This window comes from Hirundo rustica, chromosome 15, assembly GCF_015227805.2.
Source record: "Hirundo rustica isolate bHirRus1 chromosome 15, bHirRus1.pri.v3, whole genome shotgun sequence".
In the NCBI taxonomy this organism is placed as follows: Eukaryota; Metazoa; Chordata; class Aves; order Passeriformes; family Hirundinidae; genus Hirundo; species Hirundo rustica.
Genome location: NC_053464.1, coordinates 7298159 through 7323340, shown reverse-complemented (window position 1 = coordinate 7323340; position 25182 = coordinate 7298159). Strand labels below are relative to the sequence as shown.

Genomic DNA, 25182 nt, shown 5'->3' with positions numbered 1-25182 from the left:
CTGCTGGGGATTTAAAAAGCATCTGAAAGAAAATGCATTTCAGTTCCACTTCAGATTGCCAGCTTCTCCAGTATTATCCTTCTGTAATGGATTTTGAGCTTCATCAACGGAAGACCTTAAATATCTTGGAGACTGTGAATTGTTTATTACATTAATCAGTAACCTTTGTACTGTACCCGCAATTCTTCCATTCTGTCAGATTTAATAATATTTTACTATAAAACACTGTAAATACATACAAAAATTCTGATATATTTAACTTTTCCTCCGTAGCACAAATGTATGGACAGTTAGTTGAGTATTTATTAATGAAGCAGTAATTGCAAAACATTGAGGTAGTCCTAGGACTGTGCTGTAGGCAGTAGTGATACCTCAGTCTGGGGAAAAAAATTGCAGTTTTTATACACATAAACAATCTCCAGAGCATTAGATCTGTCTCTTAGAAAGCAATGAAATATAAAATTAAAAAGTAAAATGTATCTGGTCTGAAAGAGTTCCTTCTCACTGCAAAATTCCGTGCCCAGGCTTCAGTGCACAAAGGAAAAATCCCATAAAGGTTATGTCTGATTAGGCCTCCGATAGAAATTACAGGGTCAGTTTGAATTAATCACTTCTAAGACCTGATTGTGGTCCTAGAATGTGATTAAGATGAACAGAGCGTAAGATTAATATCTCCAAGACTGAATCCACTGTTAATTTAATGCCAGAATGAATATTGCCTAAAATTTTTATCGTGAGTTTGTTTCTTTGGGAATTCCTCCCTTTCAAGTGCAGTGGTTCCGTACAATCAGGCACAGATCTGACAGGGAAAAGCATTTCAATTGATCTGTAGGAAATAGCCTGGCACTCTTACCGAGGAAGGGATTGCTTTTGTTTTGAGACTCAGCTAACAGTTTGCAGTGCAATAATGTGAGTTTGCTGCTCTTCCCATTATGCCACCAAATGCTGGTGGTGACTGGAGGAAGCGTCTCTTGTTCTGAATGCTTGTGCCGTGAACTGTCATTGATGTATTTTCTCCTTCATCAGTCTCTTGTAATCTCAGTTTGTATCTTCAGTTTTGATGCTGCATTAGCTCAGTCACAGGATTGGTCAGAGTTTCCTTTATAGTCCACTTTCATGTCTTAATGTAAAAAATAGATTCTGGCTTTGCTAATTCATCTGTTTGCACGCTGAATAAAGAATTCTTTGCAGTAATAAAATTGACATCACAAGATAAATTTTCCAGTCCATGTGGAGAAGAACCTACATCAAGAAGGGGCACTGCTGAATTAGATTGCTACATCTGCTAGCTGGTGAAGGCCTTTCTGCTAATACTTACTAAAATGAACGGGTTTTTGCACTTACAATTGGTTCATTATGGATAAACAAAGCTGGTTACAGTAAGTACGATTGTGTTTTAATCACATTTTTCTCAACATGAAAAATTATCACATACACGTAATCTATATAAAACCAGGAGGGATCTTTGGCAACAAGAAACACAATTCTTTGGACCATATAATTGAGTCTTTCAATATCAATTATCATATAGATTGTAAAATTTCAGGTATGTAAGAAGCTAAAAGCTGTAAAATGTTGAGAAAAGGAATTCTAAAATGCTGTGATGGTCCAATTTTCTATCTCTGTGGTTTCTGTATCAATTGTCCTAATTTTTTAAAAGAGGTTTTTTTTCTGTCATCCCCATAATGGGCACAAAGTGAAATGCAGGGAAAATAATAACCCCCCTTTTTTTCCACTGTGAGGGAGATGGAAGCCTCTGGCAGTTTGCCCAGAGGTTGCTGGCACTCCAAGTTTGGATTTGACAGGACACAGCCCTGGGCAGCCTTGTGGGGGTTGGCTCAGTGATCTCCACAGAGCCTTCCGACCTCAAATCGTCCGTAAATCTAGAATATAACCTTAACTCCAGTTGTGTTTGACACCCACCCTGCACAAAGAAGTGTTGGCTAAATTACAGCAGCTCACACAGTGTTTGTTACCTGTGAGCAAAGCAAAGTCTGAACACGGGAAGCTCCTACAGCACAGACTGCGCTTGGTAGCTGTGCAAAGCCATTCAGTAGGGATGGTGCCACTCTGCTGGTTCGTTTGCATTAGCAGTGCAAATGTTTGGATACAGATACGTGCAAGAATGGTAGAAACACAAATTGGTGAGTATTTTCACAGATTGCTGTGCTAAGTACTTTTTTATCTCATATTGCAGGCCGTAGGTACATGCCACGCTGGTTTCTAAATAACAATTTTATGTTCTGCTGAGCTGCAAAGCTGGACATTTATTCCCTTGTGGGAGCTGCTCAAATAGATGCTTTAACAAAAGCAAGGAGTCTGCTCAGTAAATCATCAACAGGTTCTGTTGTCTGCAGGACATGTTTGAGCACCAAAGGATGCATCACTTCTTCGTGATGATTAGAGGATTGTAATTTTCAAAAAGTATGTTGTCTCCATTTCCCCTGGGTGACATTACTGGCAGCATATTTGATAGCAGAAGTTGTGTTCTTAGGTGTTTTGTGTCAGCTGTCTTTGAGTCACCAAGTTATATTGTAGTAAAAAAATATCTATCTATCTATCTATCTATCTATCTATCTATCTATCTATCTATCTATCTATCTATCTCTATATAGATATATATAGATATCACCATTTCTATCTCTTTCTCATTTTGTAAAGTGCTTCCACCCTCTTAGAAGGTAAAGTTATGAGAAATGTGATAGAGACTGATAGGCAAATTTCAGTGCCCACCAATCAGGAACTCAAGAAAGAATGCCATCCTGGGAATACTCCTCTCAGATCTATTTAGCACTAAACAGTGTTTAAAGCAAAGTATCTGCTTTTGGTCCTGCAGACAACAAGGTTTAAATATTGTGGAAGAGTAGATGTTTGTTCTGAAAGAATTGAAGGATTTTGGTTTGGTTTGGATTTGGCAGTTTTCTCATCTCTATTTCAGTTGCACCTGTCAGTGTGTCATTGAGAATGTTTAAATGTCTCTATTAGAGGTATGAGAGGTAAAAAGAACATTAACTTCTCTACAATACCGTTGCAAATATTAAAATGTTGCTGCTGAGTAGAAATGAAATAAGTCTTTTAGGAAGGTTACTGTGAGGCACCTGTGAATGTTGCATTTCTGGGTTCATTTTAAAGAAATTGACAATTGACCCTTTCAAAGTTAGTTTTGAGATACCTTAGAGGGATAAAACATTTGCTCAGACTCAAAGTTAACTTCAGATTAGTGCAACAATTATATTTCATTCAATAACTTAATCCCCACAAGGGATAGGTCATGTACAGCAGATGTGGCACCATTTTAATGTGAAGAATGAACGTAAACCTTCTCACAGAAACATGAATATTATTTAAAATAAGACTTTTGAATACACAGACATGAATGTATTTGCATATGAAGATAGAGGTGTGACTGTTCTGCTGTTCTTGCATCTTCAGATAAACAATAGGATGAAAAGCAAACAAGCAATCCCTGAAATGCTGTAAAACAATATTGAAGCAAAGTAAGGAAGTTTTAAATACAATTTTGAATGGGTTGATTTCTCAAAAACTGAGTTGGTGATGACATGACACTTCTTAAAGCTATCAGGGTGTGTATCTGTGCCAAGTATGTTGTGGAACAGGAATAAGCTCTCTGATAGAGTATAGTAAGCACACTGGAATAAAATTTACATGAACAACCTGGAAATGGCATTTGCTTAAATATGGGACTTTTAATTAGTAAAGCACCTTCTAATGCCTGAAACATGCTAATGAAGCTAATTTATTGCTGTGTTAATTGATTGATCTAATGTAGAGACATTACACAATATTTATCTTTCAGTTGAACTGTTTTGCCAAGCACTGATGATTGCTGAAGTAAAAATATCTTAGATATCTAAAGTTTGATTATCATGTTCAGATAATGCAGGAAGTTTCAGTGCAAAAAAGTGATTTATTTTGTGGAATTTTTGTTGATGGTAGAGTTAAAATACTTGAATTTGAGTGGATTGTTTTTAACAAACATAGAGTTGTCTCACTGTTATTCTTGGGTTCTGCATTCCTCACTTTGTAACTGACAGTTTTGGTTTTAGTCTTTCATAACCTATGATGCTTGACATCAGACTTAAAAAAAGCATCATGCTTGTTTTGATCTAAGTGAAATGTGAAGAAGTAGGGCAAAAATTGTTTGGTCAAAGTATATGAAAATTCCAACTTTCATCTCTTTCCCTTCTGCCAGAATTGCCTGTTACATTGTGTTTTGTGGTTTTGCACATATTGACATTGAAGATATGTATTACATGGCATTCTTTAAATGTCTTAAATTTTTCCTTTCCCTGCTCTGGTAAGTGAGAGGGTCTGTGAATGTGAGAGGGAAAAGAGGAAAATAAAAATACATCAGCAGGAATAGAAACAGTGATAAAGTGGGCAAGAAAATGCGGGAAGAAAGAGACGTGAGATGCTTGATGTAAAAGCAAGAGGGGTTGAATACAGTAAGGAACTGTGGATAAACACTGGTACTTTAGGCTTACTAGAAGCATTTGGCTTTATGCAGCTGGGTTTATCCAAACATATTAAGATGATAGGATTGTAGGTTTCCATTTTACAGTAGATCTATCTGGACTTTGACAGGCAATTTGTGAAATAATGAAAGCTGTGTATAGGACATGAAAAACTGACACACATTCCCATTAATTATTCAAGTCTATCAGGGAACATTTATTGCAAATCTGCACAGGGTAAAGAGCTGTCCTGCATCCTCTCATTTGTTCAGACCAAAGGTTTGCAAAATTATTTCTTACCGAGGTTTATCTTTTTAAATGGTCAGAATAGATTCTAAAATCTCTGACCTGAGCTAGGCAAGGGTGCTTATCATGGCAATACCATTAATGGCAGTTGCTGTAGATGGAAATATATTCCAAATACCCATCAGCACTTCAGATATTTGCTGACTTCAACCTGGTTCTGCTGTTAGTAGTTTTACAGAAGTTAGCAGTCAGGTTCACTGGAGTTTAAATGACATTTTCTGATCAGGAAGAATATTTTATATAGACCCTAATGATTTACATGAGGCACGTAAAACCAACAAGATACACCTTTTGTATAAAACATTGTAATCCTTTCCATGTCAAGATAAAAATTAAACAAAGTCAAAATTTGCAGTCCGAATATATGATTTGATGTATTTAAAACTATTTTCGTAGTTGCTGATTTTCTTCTCAATTGTTAAAGTAAAAAGGACTAGAAAATGATTGTTTTTCATAGTTCTTTATTTCTCTCAGCTGCATTTCTGTAGGTTGCTTCTTTTCCAGCGGTTGGTCTTATTAAATTTGCCAGCAGGACCCAATGCAAATAAGTTTAATTCAGGTGAAAGAATCTGTTTATGTCTCTTGACTACAGTTTTCTTCCTTTTTCCTCCAATTTCTTGCTCTCACTTGCATTTTCTCAGTCTTACAGTTTTAAGGCACCACTGAGTCAGAAGTGTTTGATTATTCAGAAGTACAATTGGAGAGACTTTGTCCTGCAGGGATGGGTGATAGTGAAAGTATTACAGAAACACCTCCCTCTAAGCTCACCCTAATGAAACACCTCAGTGTTGCAGTGTTCCAGGACTGAGACACCTCAGAGAAAAGGTGTTTGTCATTTTTGTCTTGGTGTGATGCTCAGTAAAGCTGGGATGCCATTCAGCAACTCCATAATGCTGAAGGGGTTTATGGATTGTATTTATTTCCCCACTATTGAGCCTTACCATTAAAAAAAAAGAATCAACTTCACTTGGAAATAGTGTGACTTACACCAATTACCATCTCAATAAAGGCAGACTTGCTTTGCTGAGTTAATTGCTATGAATTGTTCAAGACGCCTCACAAATAGGTGTTTATGAGCATATTTCCATCAATTAAATTTTTATCATGCTTCTTTATGTTCAGAGTGACCTTTGCAGTGCTTATGAGAAGAATAATTAGGTGCATACTGTACAAGGATTGAATACTCTCCAGTCACCATTGGAAACATTTGAGGGCTTGTGATCTTTACACTCACCTTGGAATAAACTCTTGTTTAATGCTGCCTGAGAAAGCAAGAATTATGTTTAAAATTACTGAAACAAATGACCGAGAGGCTATGCTAAGGTATTTCTTTGGCATGTATAGAAATGTACAGGAAGTGCTCTCCATTGCATTGGTTGAAAAAATGGGGCAAAAGTAGAAAGCAAATAGATTGATATCACCAGTTAAGAAAGCACTTTGTGTGTTGCTAACTGGTGTATATTGGTTTCCTTTATAATCACACAATTTATCAAGCTCTGAAACAAATAGAGATTATGTTGAAAACAGCCATGGTCAATGTAAGAGCAAACTTCAGTGCTGTACAAAAGGAGCTTTTCACTGTGCTGTGCATTTTGTGATGTTCAATCCCTATCTGTCTTTTGCAAGGAACTGGCTGGATCAGGATGTTTTTGATTTTTTTTTTTTTTAATTTTTTTATTTTTTATTGGACCCATGAATTCTATCATCGCTTTCTATCCTTTTTTCTCCAAGTTAATAACAGGCTTTGCAATGAAAGATCATTCCAAGGGATGAGTTACGATTCTCAGCAGCACATCCCTCTTCCTTGCTCCTTTGCTGCTTGCCAACAAACTCAGCCAAGCCCTTAGCAAAAGACAGGCTTTCTAAACTCTGGGGTTTGTGTTTCTAACACACTGAACTTGTAGCAGTGCAAGAAGAGGTTAAGATTTTTCTGATAAAAGAACACAGAGCCAGTTAAAGTTTTGTGTCATTACAGCAGTGATCCTGTTTCCTTGGTTACAAGTCACATGCATTCCCTTGTTAAAAAGTGAATTCTTTATAATTCAGGCATTTCTGTACTGAGCAGGTGTTTCTGAAATTGGTAGCAAAAAATGGGCTCTAAAGCCAGGAAAGAAAGTTTCAATTTGGAGGTAGGGCAGACCATTCCTGTCAGCATATTTACTGCACACTCATGTCTGGCAGGGAGTTGCCAAGGTGGATTTGGTTAGCTAAATCAGAAACTGTTTCTAATTTTAGACACAGAAAAATCCTGCTTCTATTTTATCCATACCTAATTCATAAACAATGGCTCCAATATTTTTTAAAGCTCCTTATGCCATTTTTGGATCTGGAACAAATTTTTGCATCCAGGCTCTGAAAAGTGGAATGCTAGAAATTCTAATATAGTTAAGTGTCCAGGACTTCAAAGTCCTCTCCTCATTCTAGATAGTGTGAAAGCAATTTACTGTGGAAAAAGGTATGGAACAATCAGTTTATTTATTTATTTTTTGCTTTCAGCTGTGTTGACAGCCATCTTGAGAGCTTTTCTTTGTAGTGGGGTGTGGTTGTCCTAAGTGAGTAAAAGAATAAAGATGCTCTTGTCAGACGAACCATAAGACAGCTGTACCTGACATTCAAATATAGAATTGCTGCACCTTTCCTATAAGCAGTGTGGTTTCTACCAACATTCTCACTTTATTCCCTTCTGATTATCAGCACTGCTTAATATATTGAATTAATGACATACAGGAGTAGATTTTAACCCCAGAAGATTTCATTATCATAAAACGTTAAAGGGCACAGCACAGTGTCAAGGTGTTAGTTTAAATTAATTTAACATCAGTGCATAAAACCAGAAAATTCCAGATTGCAACAGTCTGCAGTTGTTCACCAGAGTCATGAGTGACTTGTTCAGTAAGAACTTTCAAGTGAGGTTTTCAGCCTGGAGGAGTGTACTGAAAATACTGGAATTTTTCACAAAATATATTTGGGAAGGTAGAGCAATAGAATTTGTCAAATGCTCAGTAGGATTTCCTCACTGAGCTTGGGCAGTCCAGTGTCACGCTGTGATTGAGGTCTGGGTGGCTGAAAACCAGAGTGAGTCAACAGAGACGTGAGGTCTAAATTGTAATAAATGTGAAATGAGGGCAGACTGAGACATGAACAGGCAAATTGATTTGAAACAGATAACTTGGTGCTGTTAATGCAGGAGGGAATTGGTTTACATGGGGAGCTGTGGGAATGATGGTTTCTGGACAACAGACCAATGCAGAATCAACTTAGCACAGGAGTTTGTTGAGAGAAGAATGGGGCATGAACAGGAGCAAACAATAGCTGGGTTTTAATGGGTAACAGAGTTGTGGCTGTCAGTGTGAATTATTATAGAAAGAAAACTGGAGAAGGTAGGGAATACAAGAATAAATGAGTAGAATAAGGGTAGAGGAGTGCTGTAAAATGTAATAGGAGCACAGTTGGATTGGATGTAATGAGACAGTTTGGATTGATTGAAGAGAAGGTACGTTAAAATGAGGTGAAATAGGGAAAATGGTGGTAAAGAATGTAAAAAAAGAGAGCACTTACACAGGATTTATTTTCCTTTGCTGCATTTTATGCACATACAGAAGAAGCCATTTCATTAGAAGGGTACTGGGATTTTCTTTCATTTTTTGAAATGGCAGTGGTAGCTGAACTAGTAACCAAAGGTGTTCACCGTAGGCACAGAATTTTTATTTAAACACGACTTGGAAGGTATTTTGTCTTCTGAAAACAAGCCTTGAAAAACTATAGATGAGTGATTCTGGAATTTTATAATATTCTTACTGTGTATAAAGATGCAGCTCTCCATAGGATCTTGGGGTGAGAAGGTCTGGTGCAATGAGCATTCTGCATTCAGCGTTACTCCATGTCCAGAGCAGAGTAAATGCCTGGCAAGAGGAGATCCCTCTGCTTTGGTTGTGTGACCAGTTAGGTGGGCATTCAGTGGACCTGTTCTCCATCTGCTGGGACAAAACTGCCTCTCATCCTTTAATCCTCAGCTCTGTAAGCTTCCGTTCTCTCCATTTCATACCCTGAATATATTTTTGTGAAGTGCTTCCAGCATAATTCAGGATGATTCTTTTTTAAGTGCTTGAAACTCGGAAAATGCACAAGCAACCATATTCTATCTTCAGCTTCATTGTCTGCATACTTTAAAACCAATTTTTGCTCATGTAAACATTTAGTAAATTCTGAGGTAATTTATATGTTGATCCGCTCCATTCAGCAGTATATGTACTCTGCTCACCCTGAAACTCTAGAATCTGGATTTCCTCAGTAGGAAACCATTTCTTTGTGCAGTTCTAAAACTCTGCTCTCGCTGTTCGTTGGTATCAGGATACTGCCAGCAAATATATGAAATGTGCATTTGTGGGGCATATGCAAATACTCACAAACTTAAATCTAGGTGGCAATTTTAATAATATTTGAAGTGCAGATATTTGTGGTATCATCTGTGTCACTTTACTGTGCTCATTCTCCAGGCCTAAGGTATGAACTGCGTGGAAGGACGTAGGAAGGAGGTCCCTGTGCCTTGGAGAGCCAGCCCCGAGGGTTCAGGGGACCCTCTTGGGCAGGGCTGTGCTTGCTTGGGGCGCGTTGGCACCTCGGGCTCGTCGTGGTTTTGCCTTTTAGCTGTGGCTGCTGCTCAGTCTGGGCCAGACCAGCTGAGCCAGGCCTGCCCAGAGGCTCAGTCTGCCTGGCAGCCTCCCTTCCAGTCTGTGTGTGTGACGTTCAGCGTCCCCGAGGGCTGGATGGGTTCTGTTCTGCTCTGTCCTGCTCTGTCCTGTTCTGTCCTGTCCTGCTCTGTCCTGTTCTGTCCTGTTCTGTCCTGCTCTGTCCTGTCCTGCTCTGTCCTGTCCTGCTCTGTCCTGTTCTGTCCTGCTCTGTCCTGCTCTGTCCTGTTCTGTCCTGTCCTGCTCTGTCCTGCTCTGTCCTGCTCTGCTCTGCAGCTCTGTGCTGGGTTCATGGGCTCTTTGTGCTGTGTTTGTCTCAGAAGCAAAGCCACGCTGTTGTACCTAAATCTTGGATAAAACAAAGGCATGTCTTAGTTCTCGTGCAAAACAAAGAATCAAGAGTTGCAAAGCGTAACCGTGAAAACAGTCAAACACAAACCAATGTCTGTAAACCTGCTCTCCATTACCCTCCTGTCTGCACCTGGTTACTGGCAACTGTAAAACATTGACATCGAAATTTTCATGTTTGAGAGTCTGACATCTCTACAAGATTGATAAAAACTTTCCTAGTAAGGACATAGAACATATTTCTACTTGAATAGCCAAGAAATATAACAGGGCATTTTGTTTCTTCTTCCCTTCAAATAATAGTAATTATCAAAGATTCAGATTATTTTTTGTTCATTAACAAGTATACATAATTTGTAAGGGAAGCTACATCTAGTTATATCTTTTGACTATCTTTGCAACTGTCTAGTTCATTTTTTTTTTACTATGTAAACCAGTTTTTGGCATGATTGTCTGAGTAGAATTATTTTTAAATGGTTCAATGATACACCTAATTTAATGAAAAGAGTTTTATTTTCTATGTGTTATCCTACTGTTTCTAGCAAATGGCACTAGACATGTCTGGACAGTTTATTTCCTAGTTATCCTCTCAGTCTGTAACAATTTGCTCCATTGTTCTGCTGGAATTGACTTTTTCAGAGGAGGAGAGCACAGAGGAGTTTGCAACTCAGTCAATCAATAGCTGAGAATGTGCTAAAATGCTGGGAGTGTAAGCAAGTGCAGATATCTCCGTGTTCTCGCTGTCCTTGCTGTATGACAGTGTCTGCCTTCCAGCATGTGGGAGCTCTCATAATTTGAACTACCGAAGCTGTGTCTTTTTGTCCCTTTCAATCAAAGCCCCCCAAATTAATACAATATTTTGAAATGGGCACAGAATTTTCAATATATAAAATACCCACAAACATATAGAATTATATTGCATCCTAATGCATGTTTTTATGTAGAATCCAGGTCATCAAAGGGCACCAGACTGGCCAAAAAAAAATTGATCAAAGTGAATATTTTAATTTGGTGTGATGATAATTTTCTTCTCAGTATAATTTTTCATTGCTGCTGAGCAGGTGAGAGTACATTTAATTGCCTCTGGAGTGACTGCATAAAGGGGCATGTGGATGTAGGAGCCATTTACTGCATGGTTGTTCAGGACTGGCTCAGGTGCTTCACTGTGTCACGTGCACACCCCACAGACACCTCTGATGGAGCTGTACAATGTTCTTTTCACAAAATTTTCCCTCCTTGAGCTAGTTTCCCGGCCTTACCCAAATCTACATGAGTTCCCTGTAATGAATTTGTGATTTTTAAAGCTAACTTCTTGGCCTACTAAATCCTGCAAAACAGTTTGTAATGTTTATTCTACAGCTGCGCTTAAACTAGCTGATCTAAAATTGCTCGTTAAGTTTCTCTTTCTGGAGCTTATTTTAAGAAAATTGCCAGCTTTAGCTATTCACAGTCGAATCTCAGCATATGAAGATTGCATAACAGCCGATTCAGGAGATGTGTTTTGGAGAACTTACAGGTAGGGAAAGGGAACCATCTGCAGGTCCCTGACAGAAAACAAGTTTCCAGCAGAAAGTGTTTTGAACACTGTTGCTGTGAACATGTTGTTTTGTAAGCGGCCATCTGGTCGGTCAGAGCAACGTGCGTGCGAGTGCAGATGGATCGGGGAGCTCGGGGATCCAGAACCCCGAGTTCCCTGTCCTGCTCCTGGGGATGGGGCCCTGGGGACTCCCCCCGAGAGGATGCCTGGATCCCACAGCTGAGCTCTTTGTGGGAATGGCACAGTGCTGGGAGGAGGAGCAGTTCCCCAAGGCCCGTTCTCCATGAAAGCAGTGTGCAGGTAGGTGGGATGGCTTGGAGCAGATGGGACGGTGAGTTTCCCTTATTGGTAAGTTCTTACAGCCCACAACTCTTCTAGTGATGTTTTTTGAAATTAGAATTTGAAATATACGACTGAAGAGGGAATAATTTCTTTAAATATATGTTCACAGAATGAATAGAAACTTATTAATGGAACTGAAAGAAACCAAACAATACCGTATTTATCATATACCTTCTAAGAAACCAAACAATACTGTATTTATCATATACCTTCTATTTATAATATATTTAGAAGTTGCATAGCATGCAAATGTGGCACTTAAAGATGTTTTTGAAGGCATACTATTCTCACAAAGGGTGAGGTTATTTCTACTCCTGATTTTCTCTGATGTGTTGAAGGGAACTTAGGGGCTTCTTACTTTAACCGGTCTGCATGGCAAAATACATTACTTAAACTACACTAGTGTGGATGTGACCGCCACAAAACCCAGTCTGGAGATGCGTGAGTTTAATTCTCTACTTAGTAAAATCTTACATAGAGTCATGAAACTGATAGACACAGTTTATAACAGATGACTCCTGGTACAAACCAGTTACTGAAATTCAGTGTATGTTCAAGAGAAAAACTTTAATTTGACATTTTCAGCTTGAATTCTATTAACAGGGGAAGCTTGATAGAGATACTTGCCAGCAACACATCTCATCAAAAAATCATTTTTCTTCTATGAGTTTCTAAAAGGTGGGAGAATAGAAGAACTCTCAGACCAGCACATGTGCATAGGATGTACAAAGGCAGCACCTCCAGCGAGAACAGGATTTAGGGATTTGTTCTTTGGGAAGCAGGGTCTGAGTTCCATGACCTGCCGGGTTGGCTCTGTCTCCTTCTGGTCAGGGCATAGAGCCCTGTTCTCTCCTCAGATCCCAAACACTCACTATGTCACCAGACTGCCTTTCTGATAGTGTGTGAGATGGAAAATGGCATTTCCAAGGTCTCTGGTGCAGAAGAACCAGGGCTGGCCCCTGGAAGCCGTGCCTGCTCTCGTTCCTGCCTGGTGGCCGTCCCCGTGGGCGCTGCTGGTGTTTGACGCCTGCACGTCCGCCCTTGGTGCACAAGGAGCTGCTCTACATTCAGCCAAGGGCCTTTTTCCTTCTGGGTGCTTCTCTGTGACAGCTGCAAACGCTTTTGGCACAGGATGGCATTTGCAAACAGTTTTGGTGAGGTGGATTTCTGTAATGTATTGTCAGAGGTATTGCAAGCTGAGCTCTCAGATGTGAGTTTATGGTGTTTGCTCCAGATCCCCTGAAATGTCAGTATCTCAGAGCAATTGCCCTTGAGAAATCTGTTATGCAGGGGAAAAAAGGGGAATAATCATTGAAAATACACTGTTCTTTAAATGAGAATGAGTACGTGCAAATGTATTCCCATATGTAAATTTTACATAATTGCTTGAATGGCAGAATTAGTAGAATGATTAAAAAAAAATATATAATTTGCTAATGAAACAACATGACTTTTTTTCCTCTTCATGTGACTATTAGATCTGGAGTATTGCAAGAAAACCTATTCTGTAATGCTTATTTCACTGGGACTAAAACCCAAGATTAAGTTTAATTACTTTTCCACAGTCGAAGAGATTTTGAGAAATGAATGAGGCTATGCTGAGGATGGAAAATAAACTTTATTCCTTTCTTTTAGCATATGAAGCAGTAAGGAACACTCATGAAACTGTAGTTTAGAACAATATGTTTATACATCTTATATTGCAGTCTTCCAGTGCTTATGCACTCCTTTCTGTGCAACACTGACAGTAATGGATAAATGGATGCATCCATTCAAACACATAAAGCAAATAATCTTCATAAGGGAGGTATCTTTGTACTTGTGCATGTACTTGGCTTTAATCCAGACCATAACAAGCTTGTTTATGCCCAACTGCACAGTTTTTCAAAGGGGGGTGGGTTATTTCTTTTCCTCATTTGAACTTGTATTGAAAAATATTGCAGCAGCCATCAGTTTTTCCTGTGAAAACAGCAGGAATTAGCTACAGGCCATCACTGAAATTCAAAACATCCTCCAGAAGCTTTGTCCCTTGGTTTTTTGCTTATCTGCCAGCTGTAAACATAATCCATTCAATTCTGTTGTATTACGGATCCTATTTTTGTGGTGTATTTTTAATATGTTTGGTACTTGTGTGGTGGGAGCAGAATCCATGAACAGTTAGCTGAAGTATCCTAGAATAACTTGATGTACTTATAGGTTCTTGTCTATTAATAACAAAAAATTCATAGTATGCAGGTTTTGTTCCCTGTCATAGCCCTTCACATCATTAACCAATGAGTAAAGAAAGTGATTTTGGCTGTTTTTTTTTTTTTACTTTAGACTGCTTCAGAGGTCTCCAAATACATCCTCTGGAGATACAAATGAGGCCAAATGTCAGTTCAGAAATGCCAAATGACCTGAACTCTTGAGGTCTGTGCAAAATAACAGTGGCAGCTTCCTCAGCCAGTGCTGGTCTGAGTGGAGCAGCAGGGATGGCAGAGATATCCATCCTCTCCGTGCTTCCCCTCCCTGGTCCTGCATGGCCCAGGGACAGCGCTCAGCAGAACTTTGTGTATTTACAGCATCAGCCCGACATCAGGCTGCCCTGCTCTGTGAGGATGGAGCCAGAACAGCTGCGCATTTCCTAATGCAGATCTGCTTTAGAGCTAACCAGGCTTCTTCAGTTTACTCTTGCTCAAATAACCCAAATTTAAACAGAAATTCCAGGAAGGATTTATACTGGGATGGATGGCTGGGGTCTCCATCTCCAAGAGCAGATCAAAGTCATTTTTCTTCAGATCTTCACCTATTAATTCCACAGTGCTCCATGGTTTGATTATACTAACAGCAGTATGAAGGTTTATTTTTAGATTAAGGTTTTAGAAGTGTAACACAATTACACTTAAGAGTAGTAAGACTCATGATATGTGGTAAAAGGAGACCTGCTAATCTTTGAGTGTGAAAGTTAGAAATCTGGACCTTGCAGACAGCAGAGTCCATTTGTTACTATTCCATATCTATCTGACTTCTGAAATATTGTTTCTCAATTTTTATTCTTATCTTTAAGAACTCATAAATTAATTCTTTATAAGAGTTTTAATTTATTAGTTTTAATACAGTAAATGTGGTAAATCATATATATACACTGAACAGCTCTTAATGTCTGACTCTGTTAGAAATCTTTCAGTAGAAGACTCCTGCATAATAAAAGAGATAAATCCTAAAGCATCAGCTATTGGGAATAGCCAGGTATGACCAAAGGGAAAGAAAATGGCGTTAGTTTGCATTGTCAGGCAGACTGAATATTTTACCATGTTTTTACTGTTAGTGTTACAGCTGAGTCAAAAAGCATCTAAATCCTGCAGGCTCCAAGCAAATCCAGTGCCAGCATTGCTGAGCACAGGGCAGGGAGAAGATGAGAAGGCTCCGTGCCTGTGCAGCTGTCGCTGCAGTCGGTTCCGTGTGTCACCTGGGCAGGGCACAACCAGCCTCTCGTCGCTCTGCTCAGGCCAGCACCGCCCCGTGCAGGGGCAGCTGTGGGCACAACTTCCCCTGCTGCCTGCTGGGGCTGTTCTCCTGCTGGCAAAGCACAGCTACCCCAGCAAAGATAAACTCCTGCACCATCTCACAGCCTGGTCCTGTGCACGTGTAATACTGACCACCCACAGGTGCTTTACTGAGCTTCTAAAACAGGGAAAGGGAGTTACTATTTAGTTCAAAATTTGCTTGGAGCTATAAAATGTCCTCTATCAAAGTTAATTATTCTTCCTAACAGCAGAATCTTCATGTGGCCAAAAGCCACAAAACTCAAAGAAGCGAGAAGGGGATTTCATAGGTAAATGAGGAACGTGCCTGCCTCGTGATCCCGTGATCCTGTGGTAGCTTCCTTCTGGGACAAAATTCAGCTGGCCTCCAAAGCAGATTCTTTGGGCAGCAGCAGCCATTTCCAGGCTTCTCAGGAGCTGGAACTGAGGTGGTTCAGCAGCTGCCAGGAATGTCACTCCAGCCCTGCAGCTACACTGCAGTGGCTGCCAGCAGTGGGGCAGTCACGGCTGCTCACCGGTGTCCTAAATTGATTCTTCTCTAATATTCTGGCAAAGGAGCAAGCTTATTGCAAATCTGATGTATCTTTATTTTGAACTTGCTGGCAAAGTTCTGGGTTATAGAGGGACCAAGATGATACACTTTGTAAAGGCTCTGAATCTGATGATACCTGGAGAGCTGACCCCAAATTTCAGGAGCTCCTGGCCAGCAATGCACCGTGCATTGAACTCCCGCTGGAGTCAGTAGCAAATTTTGCTGCCTGTTAACCTAATTTGGATTCATAATGAAAAAAAGGGTTGAGCTGCATTTATCACATTTTCATTTTACAGAGAAAATAATTAAAATATGATTAAACAGAAAATGTGATTTTGGTTGCTGGTTACTGTGGTTGTCTTTTTGCTGGCCAACTGAGGCTTGTTCAGTTTCTGTCTAATCCATCAAGATTGTTGCATCCCAAGCTGGCTCCCATAGGCAGTGCCCTTCCATGAGCTTCCTTTTCTGTCTTGGATTAAATGTAAACAACAGTCCCTGTCTTCAATACCAAGAACAAAGTCAGCATTTCCCTTGTTATTCTGTTGATGGTACTCATTTATTTACATATTTCCCCATCTTGATTACTTTGGTTTATTTAGAGAGTACAGATCTAATTCCACTATGCCAAGTCTCAACCCTCTCCCTGTGATTATGTTGCAGGTGCAGATGTACTATTTTCTACGGGCTTATCCAACTCAGTGGGAATTTCTTTTTTATCTAAGGAAAACTAAATAATGGGCTAAAATGAAGAATAATTTAAAAGCTCCCAGGGGTTGAGATTATGACCTATATTTTTGAGGTTTTTAGGTCATGGATCACTATTAGTATCAAGCTTATGGCTGGAATGCAATAACATGCCCTTAGTATTTAAAAAATAAAAGCCAGTAAGAGCGATTGCTGTGGAGCAGTGTTCTTCATGTTATTGTTGCCACCATATTTTCCAGAAAAGTTATGAGTATGATTCCTGGAGCAGTTTTTAAGTCTGTTCATTTTTTGTATTCATAGCTGTTATTTTTAACATGACATTGATTCAGATCTGGATCTGCCCCTGAGAATGGTCACATCAGCTCTCTCCTGCCTTTTGCACATGTTAATATCATGTGTAATCTTCATGAGAAATGAAGATACTTCAGAGAAGCAGCTGATACCTCTTAACTTGATGGAGCAATTAAAACAGAAGCACTTCCTTGGAAGATCAAAACAGCATGTTTTGATCACAACTTTTCTCTATCATTCCATTTGCTTCTATGGTAATTTTAAAAGAAGGGGCTTGTCCTTAAAAATAAAAGAATGACTGTAATTGTGCAGGTTTTTCTGATGGGCAGTTTGCTTTGGCAAAACCCAAAGCAAAGAGCAGTACATTGCACTGTTCCCTTGGGGACTATTTAAACTCACTGAAAGCTGCACCTGCCAGCGCTTTGGGGCAGATATTCCTGCCTGGCTGAATATGGCTCAGGAGTCAGGGAGCATGGAGGGGACGGAGCCCCTCAGCAGGGACACCAGCTCGCTCCCCCAGGGCCATTGCCCAGCTCAGAGCGGCAGCACAGGAACTGTTTGTTCCTGAGCCCATGGAAGAACAGGAGACTGTAACTGCTGCTCTTCCCGGGTGCTGAAATTACGTGGTGTTGAAGGCTGAAAGTCTGATGTGGTGAAGTATGGCAGGAATATGCACCAAGTTTTTTACTGCCATTAGTCTCAGTACATTAGTGCGCTCAGGATCAGGTAAATGATAAGGAGGAAGACAGGAAGAAACATTTTAAGCTTTCAGAGTTTTCCGCTTTCTGATAGTGGCAAATTGGAGGAGATGATAAATCTTTTTTTTTTTTCCCCCAGTGCTTGGCATGGAACATGATTAATTATTTGCATTTTGTGTTCTGTGTAAACTAGAGGTGGAAGGCTTAGGGGTGTTAATATTTAACTCCTTTTACTGGCTTCATGTGTCCTGGTGTCTGAGAAGGCATTTGCAGCAAACTTTGTTGTTATGCCCAGTGCCAGTTGTAATGATTATGTGCTGTTTAAAAGCTAATTTGGTAATTAAAATTGTCTGCCTTCCATGTTAAAATTGTTGTGTGCAAACAGTTTGTGACTACGGAGGAGGAAGTGCCTGGCTGGTCACTGTAATGCACTGCTGCCTCAGCACATGGAAATTGCTACTTGCCAAACAAAAGTTTTAGTTTATTTTCATGCATATGATGCATTGTGAATCCTAATGCACATCTTCTGTCTTCAGTTACTTCGGTATTTTCAATAAAAATGTATTCTAGATGTCTGTGCTTTCCTTAAAGATAATTACTTACTAGCAGGAAACCCCAAATCCAGGTATTCTCTGAACACTGTTCTTCTGAAAGCAAATCTGACCTTTTGTTATTACATAAAAAGCCTTGGATCATGTTCTGCTTCTGAACTGCTTGTTCATGAAATCCCCTCTCCCTGAGTGTGGTGGATGGTGCTGCTCACACAGAGTCACCCCTGACAGGAGGAGAATGAGCAGAGCTGAATGTTGGTGATTTCCAGCTGGAATTGGATGGAACAGCCAAACTTCTTGCCTTTCAACTGAGCACAGAAACACAGAAACCTAATATATAAGTTATAAATAGATGTAAATCTGTTTGTAGTGGTTTCTGTCTTCCTAGTTAGCTGGGCAGTGGTAATTTTCCAGAGCACAGTCTTCATGCATTCCGTTATTCTGTCTGGGGCATCACAAAACATGGAGAGTGACCATTCCCAAATGAGAGGTCACTGTGCAGCAGAAAGCCAAGGAATGAGAGTATTAAATAGAAGTATTGCTTAGATGGAAACTGATGAAAGGTCACCTTTGCAGGGTTCTCAGCGTTTCCTGAGTGAAAGGGTGTGTAACAGAGATATTTTTCAATTATAGAACTTTTAGATACAGTAACCATCTTATTCCAACTTCAAAATGAAATTAGTGGGGAAAAAAAATTGTTTTATCAGAGTTATGTACAGTGTTATGGTTTACAGAAAAATTCAAATAACAAAGCAGATGTTGATGAAGAAAGTCTTCATGCTTTTATGGAAACTGAATTGTAGCATGTGAATGTTCAAGTCCAGGTAATCTGAATTGTAACAAATGGAAACATGATTATGTGTCACTATTTCACTGCAAGAAGAGATCAAATATGTCATGAGTGTAGAAGCGTGTATGTGGAAGTAGAAGGAGCTGTACGTTAACCAAATGGTTGGAGTATTAAAATTAAGGCTTTTCATTTCTTGAAATTTCATTTCAGATCTAATCTTGATGGAAGTGATTATTCAGTTTGTAACCTGACAACTTTGCTCTAATAGTGTCTTCAGGATTTTGTGTCAAAGTGTACTATAGAGGGATTCTCTTTCTATTTCTTCTGTTAATAACTGACTCTTTAAACATCCAAACCAGACATTTGTATTAATAAGTGGAGATCACAGTTTCTCATTAAAAAATATATTTAATTTCTACAAAATTGGGAGCAGTGGCAGGAAATGTGTCTCCAATTATTTTTATACTTCACCAACTGGAAACAAGGATTTCACTCAGCTGACTGCAAAGCAGGAGTTAACACAGTATGTGAAATGATCTGGTGAATTCAGAATCTTAGTTAATAATGCCACTAAATGGGTGTCTTCCCTGATGTTAATTGGCAGAAGGTGCTGAGATATATTGCATTGTCAAGTCAGAGTTTGTTCTCAATTTCTACTAAGGATCTCCTGATACAGTCTGGGCATTGCTTAACTGGACCTTTTTGAGGAGCTGCCTGCCTGAGCACCACATTAAGTGTTCAGGTTATAACCAGAACTAGATTATTATAATGACTGACAAAGAATTAATAACACAAGAAGCTGGCAAAAGTCACCAAATTTATCTGGCAGCGAATGCCTTTTTTCATGAGGTGTGTTTAATATAACTCAAGTAAAACTAGAATTATGAATGTCTCCAGAGAGGCATTTACGTGTGAGATAGATCTATAGATAGATACATGAAATGCCTGAGCTTTGCTACCCTCCCAAGATGTGCTTATTACTTCTGTTCTTTGATCTCTGGCTGATACAAAAGTATTTCCAATTGCAGATATGTTATACTATTTTTATCAGAAACTTCTCTCTCTAATTTTATCCTGAAGAATAAGGCAATGAGATGGGAAATAAATTTCTTCACATCAGCCAAGAGAATACCGCAGTTCCATATACTGAGTATGTAAAGAAAACGCCACAAAATACAGTTTACATTTGGATACAGGGAGAGCAATAAATCAAAGGTATGAATAAACCAGCAGCTGATGAAAAGGACCGGTTATTTTAAGCTGTTTTCTATAGATGCACCTCAGGCAGAACTTGACACCAAGACAAAATCAATGAAACTGAATCGTTTGCCAAACAAATGCTGGGCAGATCAATCAGGAATGCTTAAAAGCTAAACAATGACCCGGTGGGAAGGAGGAATTGATTGCCTCAGCAGGTTGCTTTTTTCTTCAGAATAGGCCAAGGTGAGAATGTGGAAAAGAACTTGAGCCTTTAATAGGTGGACATTCCACTGCTGAACAGGGCAGTGCCTGGCAAAGCCTCTCTGCCTTCAGTGCTCGGCCTGGACAATTGGACCGTGCTAAATAGAATGAAAAGCAGAATGTTCTATTAAAGCCAAACAGGTGTAGCTGCTGGCCTAGACGAATTGGCGATTTTACCTCAGGGACTTGGGGGAGCTGGGCTGGGACAGTTACTGCACCACAGCTGCTCCCTGGTTTAGATTTAGCTATTTGAAATTTGTATTTTAATCTGAGTAAAACAATCAGCTAGAGGTGAACCCTAACTCAGGCCCCCCCAACTAACCTAGGGACTATTTTTACTGAGTGTGACAAATGAGAGGATTTGCAAACCTTGTAGGTAATGGCTTATTCTTCCTTCTCCAGCCCAAACACTGGATGGAAAAAAGATTTGTCTCAGTTCCATCTTCATGTGCATTTGCCAGAAATAGAGAGAATCATTTGAAGGTCTTCATGCCTCTGCCTAAGAGTTCATGGACTATTTGACAAGTTGAAGTGTCAGTACATTTAGAAAGTGTCTTGTTTAGTGCCAGAGACTGTATTGGTATCATTCAACCTCTAGGCCAGAACTAAATTACTAAATCAATAGCAGGAGACAGAAGAGATGGGAGGTGAATATTTTCCTCCTACTTGATTACCATGTGTTTTGGTCATTTTGGTAAAAAAGCCAGAGCTGAAGCAGGCAAGTGAGATGGGTGGTTCTCCCATCAGGTTTGGAAAAAGAGAGGATGAAAAGGGGGCTGAAAGACTTAAATTCCCTACTCATGTTTAATACTTGAAACTTTTTCCCCCATAGAACATCTGTTTCCAGAAGTTGATCAATTTCAGCTCCAGTTTTCTTTTCATGCTGGATGCATGAAGATGTAACTCCTCAGATATACACTGACTTCTGTAAACCTCCATTAGATAACTATGTGTCTTAGATTGTCATTATAAAAATCAGCTAAGACATTTAAGATAAATTAATCTCTAATTTAGTTATTAGCTATATCATGTTGCATCATTTAAATTTGCAGAATTACTTGCAATTTCTGTCCTTTGCTCACAGACACTGGTGTTCATGCAATTACCCTAAACGACCTGATTACCTCAGCCCTGCCTGGCAGGGCAGACTGATATTAATGCGTCTCTCTTCATTTTAGGGGAACTCCTTCTGCCCTTTTTGCCCTTTTCCCTCTGAATAGCTTTGCTCCATTGGGCTGGCACTGATGTCGTTTTGGGGACATGCCAGCAGGAGGAGCTTGTGCATTAAAATGTGCTTTAGATAAAGCTATCACCAAATTACAATAATTGCACTCCTCTGGTGCTCCAAGGTAAACCACCTTGTACCTGCCAAGGATTCCCGTGTGCCTCAGACAGCCAAAGCTCTGTCAGCACTGGCCACTGTGCTGGTGAATTAACCCATTTTAGACTGAGCAAAGCCCAGTGAGGTGAACATTTAATTTTATTCCATTGTATATTTGATATTTAGATTATTTTATGTTTACATGTTCTGAAAAATACTTCTCTTAAAACAAAATCAACAACCCTCTGAAGCCAATGTCACATGCTGTCTTTTACAAGCATTACAATATCAACACTGCATTGCTCAATTTTATAAATAGTATAAAAATTATGAGTAATAATATTCATGTTACTAAAAGAAATCCATGGTAATGAGCACAGCTGAAATTGGATTCACATGATCAGAATTCTCTACAGCAACTTAGATAGCATTGCTGAGTTTCAGAATAAGAAATCGTAGGGCCACAGTTGGAAGTCAAATTATCACTGGCTACCAAGAATTAACAGCATAGGCTAAATTAATTTTTAGAGTTTTTATTTTAGTGACAAGGAAAATAAGGAATTAAAGATCTAACTCGTTAATCTGGTTATTGAAGAAGAGGAGGGTGTTTGCCACAGGTATTACGCATTTTTTCACACAAAGGACTTCTTAGTTACCTTGGAAGACTAAATACTGTAACAGGAATGTGGTGAATCTTGACTTAGGAAAATCCTTTATTTTAACTAAAGCTACTTCAGAGTTTTCTGCTTAGAAATGTAGACCAATTAAATACTCTGCCATTAAAAAACCCCACCAGACTTTGTTTTCTGTTTCTTATCATCTGAATTGAACATAACTTTTCCGTACTGGTTTTTTCTCTTCCCTTTGTGGGGGTGGCTGTGTGTGCACTGTGGCCAGGCAGGACAGCTGACCTTTCTTGCAGAAGTGCTCTGCTGCCTGCAAGGGAATTTTCCAGTCAATCCCAAGACTTGTTAAAGGTTTTTGCTTCGCTAACATTTCTCCCATGTGGATGCCTCAGTGGGGTCTGAGTGTGCCTGTGGTTCTGGCAGGAGTGACTGACCTCTGTGTGAGGAAGGTCACTCTGCAGGAAAAGAAACTGCACAGAAAACTTTGGGGATTGTTTTAAAATATATCTGTGTTTGCTTAATATGGCCAGAAGTGCAGATGAGCAATTTCTCCTTTCTGGACTAGTTATCACATTGTGAAGATAGGTATTGTAAGGTTGGGGCTTTTCATTTAGGAGTATAAGCTTGGCTTTGTAGGCTGTGTAATTTTATCGCTTAGTTGAGTTGCTAAATGCAAAACTTAGTTTTATTTATTGATCTGTATGTAAGCAGTTTAATTAAAAGCCATGTGGATGCCTGTAAAAGAATGGCAAAAGTACAATGCTATCCCTTTATACTGTAGTTTTCCGAGGAGTCTATAGCCTGAATATCACCTAGGTAAGCTGGAATTTTCTGTTACTGCTTGTTTTTGAACTTAATGTGTTCAAACTTCTTCTCAGGGTCTTTTGCAAAAGGCTCATTCATGTAAGACTGTAGTCTGTTGTGGTTCAGGAGAGACTGAAGAATTCAGGGATGTATTACAAATGTACTTCATCATGTAATGATACATCCATCCATGATTAGAGGATTGTTAATTGAGCATCATCCAAGCTCTTGTCTATTTTGCTTGTACTTTTATTGCTTCAAAATGCTTTTCCCACCATCTCTGAACTGCAACTCATAGAGCTTTTATCCTGTAACTTGCGATCTTCCATGAAGTATTGAAAGTTCTACTAGTTCTCATTTCTGAAAGAGCCCATTTTGTAATTCACACTCGAGACACCAGTAGAAAGAATGCAATTCCGTGATGTTGAAGATGTGTGCTGTACTTCACAGTCATGTGCCAGGCTCTCATAACATCTGCTTTTTTCATGTTGAAATAACTACACAACGATTTACATACAACATAAATTAGCTGTTCTCTGTTTATTTTTTATCTCTCTAGTGATATCCCAGCCTCTGGAGAACCAGTGAGCAAAAGCAGTCGCTCGAAAGTGACCACTCGCTTCCCCAAACTGTCCCGCAGCCACCCCAGGGAGCCCCGGAGCCTGGAGCCTCAGAGCGGTGACCTCTGACCCTTCTCCTGAGTTGTCACTGTGGGCAGCACGTACTTTAGGTTGTTCTGTGATTCCTTCCTAGCCTATATTTATAATTTAAGCTCCTGAAGAGACTACAGCTGCATCAACTTAAATCCTGAAAAGAGACATTCATTACCAAGGGTCATATCCTGATTAACTACTTTGGAAGGCAGTAATCACTTTCTCAAAAGAATACGAGGGCTCTTCACGAGAGCTCGGCAAACTGATCGGCATTTCCTTTGTTTTGTAAAGCTGCACTGCACAAATTCTCCTTTGTTCCTCTGAAGTCCTTCTGTCACAATGAATTCCTTGTTTGTATTATGTTGTCCCTTTTTCCATGTACAGTTTTCTGTTCCAGAGAGACATGGGCTTCACGTCAAGACTTTTTTTTTTTCCTGAGAAGAACCTTTATGATTATCACTACTTAATATGTCAGAAAGATGTGCTTAAAAGCACCTCACTAATTTATTACCTTTTGTAAATAGAAAGACTGCGTTGTTTTGGGTTTTTTTTATTGTAAACCTCTGACACACAAAGGTTTTTAAAACATTGACAATGAAGATGCTGAGAAAAACATTACAGGTGGAAAAATAGCTTTTGTACATTTCTAGTTAGATATTCTCAACAGCATTCATCTGTGAGAAGTAATTCTTTAAAATCAGAGAATGTAATAATTTTTTAGTGAAATTTCAGTCTTCTGTAAGGCAGGTGCAATATTCATTTTTACAAACCGCCACAAGGACATACAAAATTAGTGTGGTACAAAACAGTGCTTTTAAGTCTTGGATTATATTTTGTTATTAATTTGTTGCTTGTGTTACAGAACAGTCCATCATTAACAGGGCAGGGTGGAATTCATAATCTGATTTTTTAAAACCCTTCACACGGTGATACTTAAAAATCGCCTGTAATGAAAGTGCCTGTTACCCATCACCTCTTATTGAAAATTAATTTGTAACTACTACTGTAAGAGCAACTAAAAAATTGACAGGAATTGTTACAAGTGATGGAAGTCCTGACACGGATTAACTGGAATCCAGTTCAGCATCCATTAGCTGCACTGCCGTAGGCAGTTAATTATGTTTTTGCTATCTTCTTCTCTTCATTAAGTTTAAGCAGTTTATGTTCAAATTTCTATCAATTGTGTTCTGGTTTTCCTTTATGTAAGAACATCTTTCCAGAAGTTTTTTTGGATAGCGTTACTTAAATTTCTGTATCTTGTCATTTTATTATCCATTCGTTATATTAAATTTTCACATCTTACATTCTTCTCCAGGAAAAAAACAAGCTGATGATGAGTAACAGAGTTTGTACCTCAGTGCTTTACTAAAGTTTCAGCAAGCTGGAACTGTGTTCTGCAGTGCTGTGAGCAGTGAGTGTTGTTCAGGCAGGTCAGTGGTCAGTGATTTTCAGTGGCACGCACAGTGAGTGGCCCTGAGCGTGAGCCCCAGGGGCTGGATTGCCACCACTGAAATATGGAGCTTTTAGATT

At 39.3% G+C, this 25182-nt stretch overlaps 1 protein-coding gene across 3 annotated transcripts in view; it reads left to right on the top strand.

The window, feature by feature from the left end:
• The window catches only part of SNX29 (sorting nexin 29), a 98392-nt gene extending 73414 nt beyond the window's left edge, over positions 1–24978 (top strand). For all 3 annotated transcript variants that reach the window (XM_040079317.1, XM_040079316.2, XM_040079318.1), the window contains one exon: positions 23559–24978. In XM_040079317.1, the coding sequence (XP_039935251.1) occupies positions 23559–23688 (130 nt within the window). In that variant the 3' untranslated portion in view covers positions 23689–24978. The remainder of the gene's footprint in view (positions 1–23558) is intronic.
• The last annotated feature ends 204 nt before the right edge of the window (positions 24979–25182 follow it).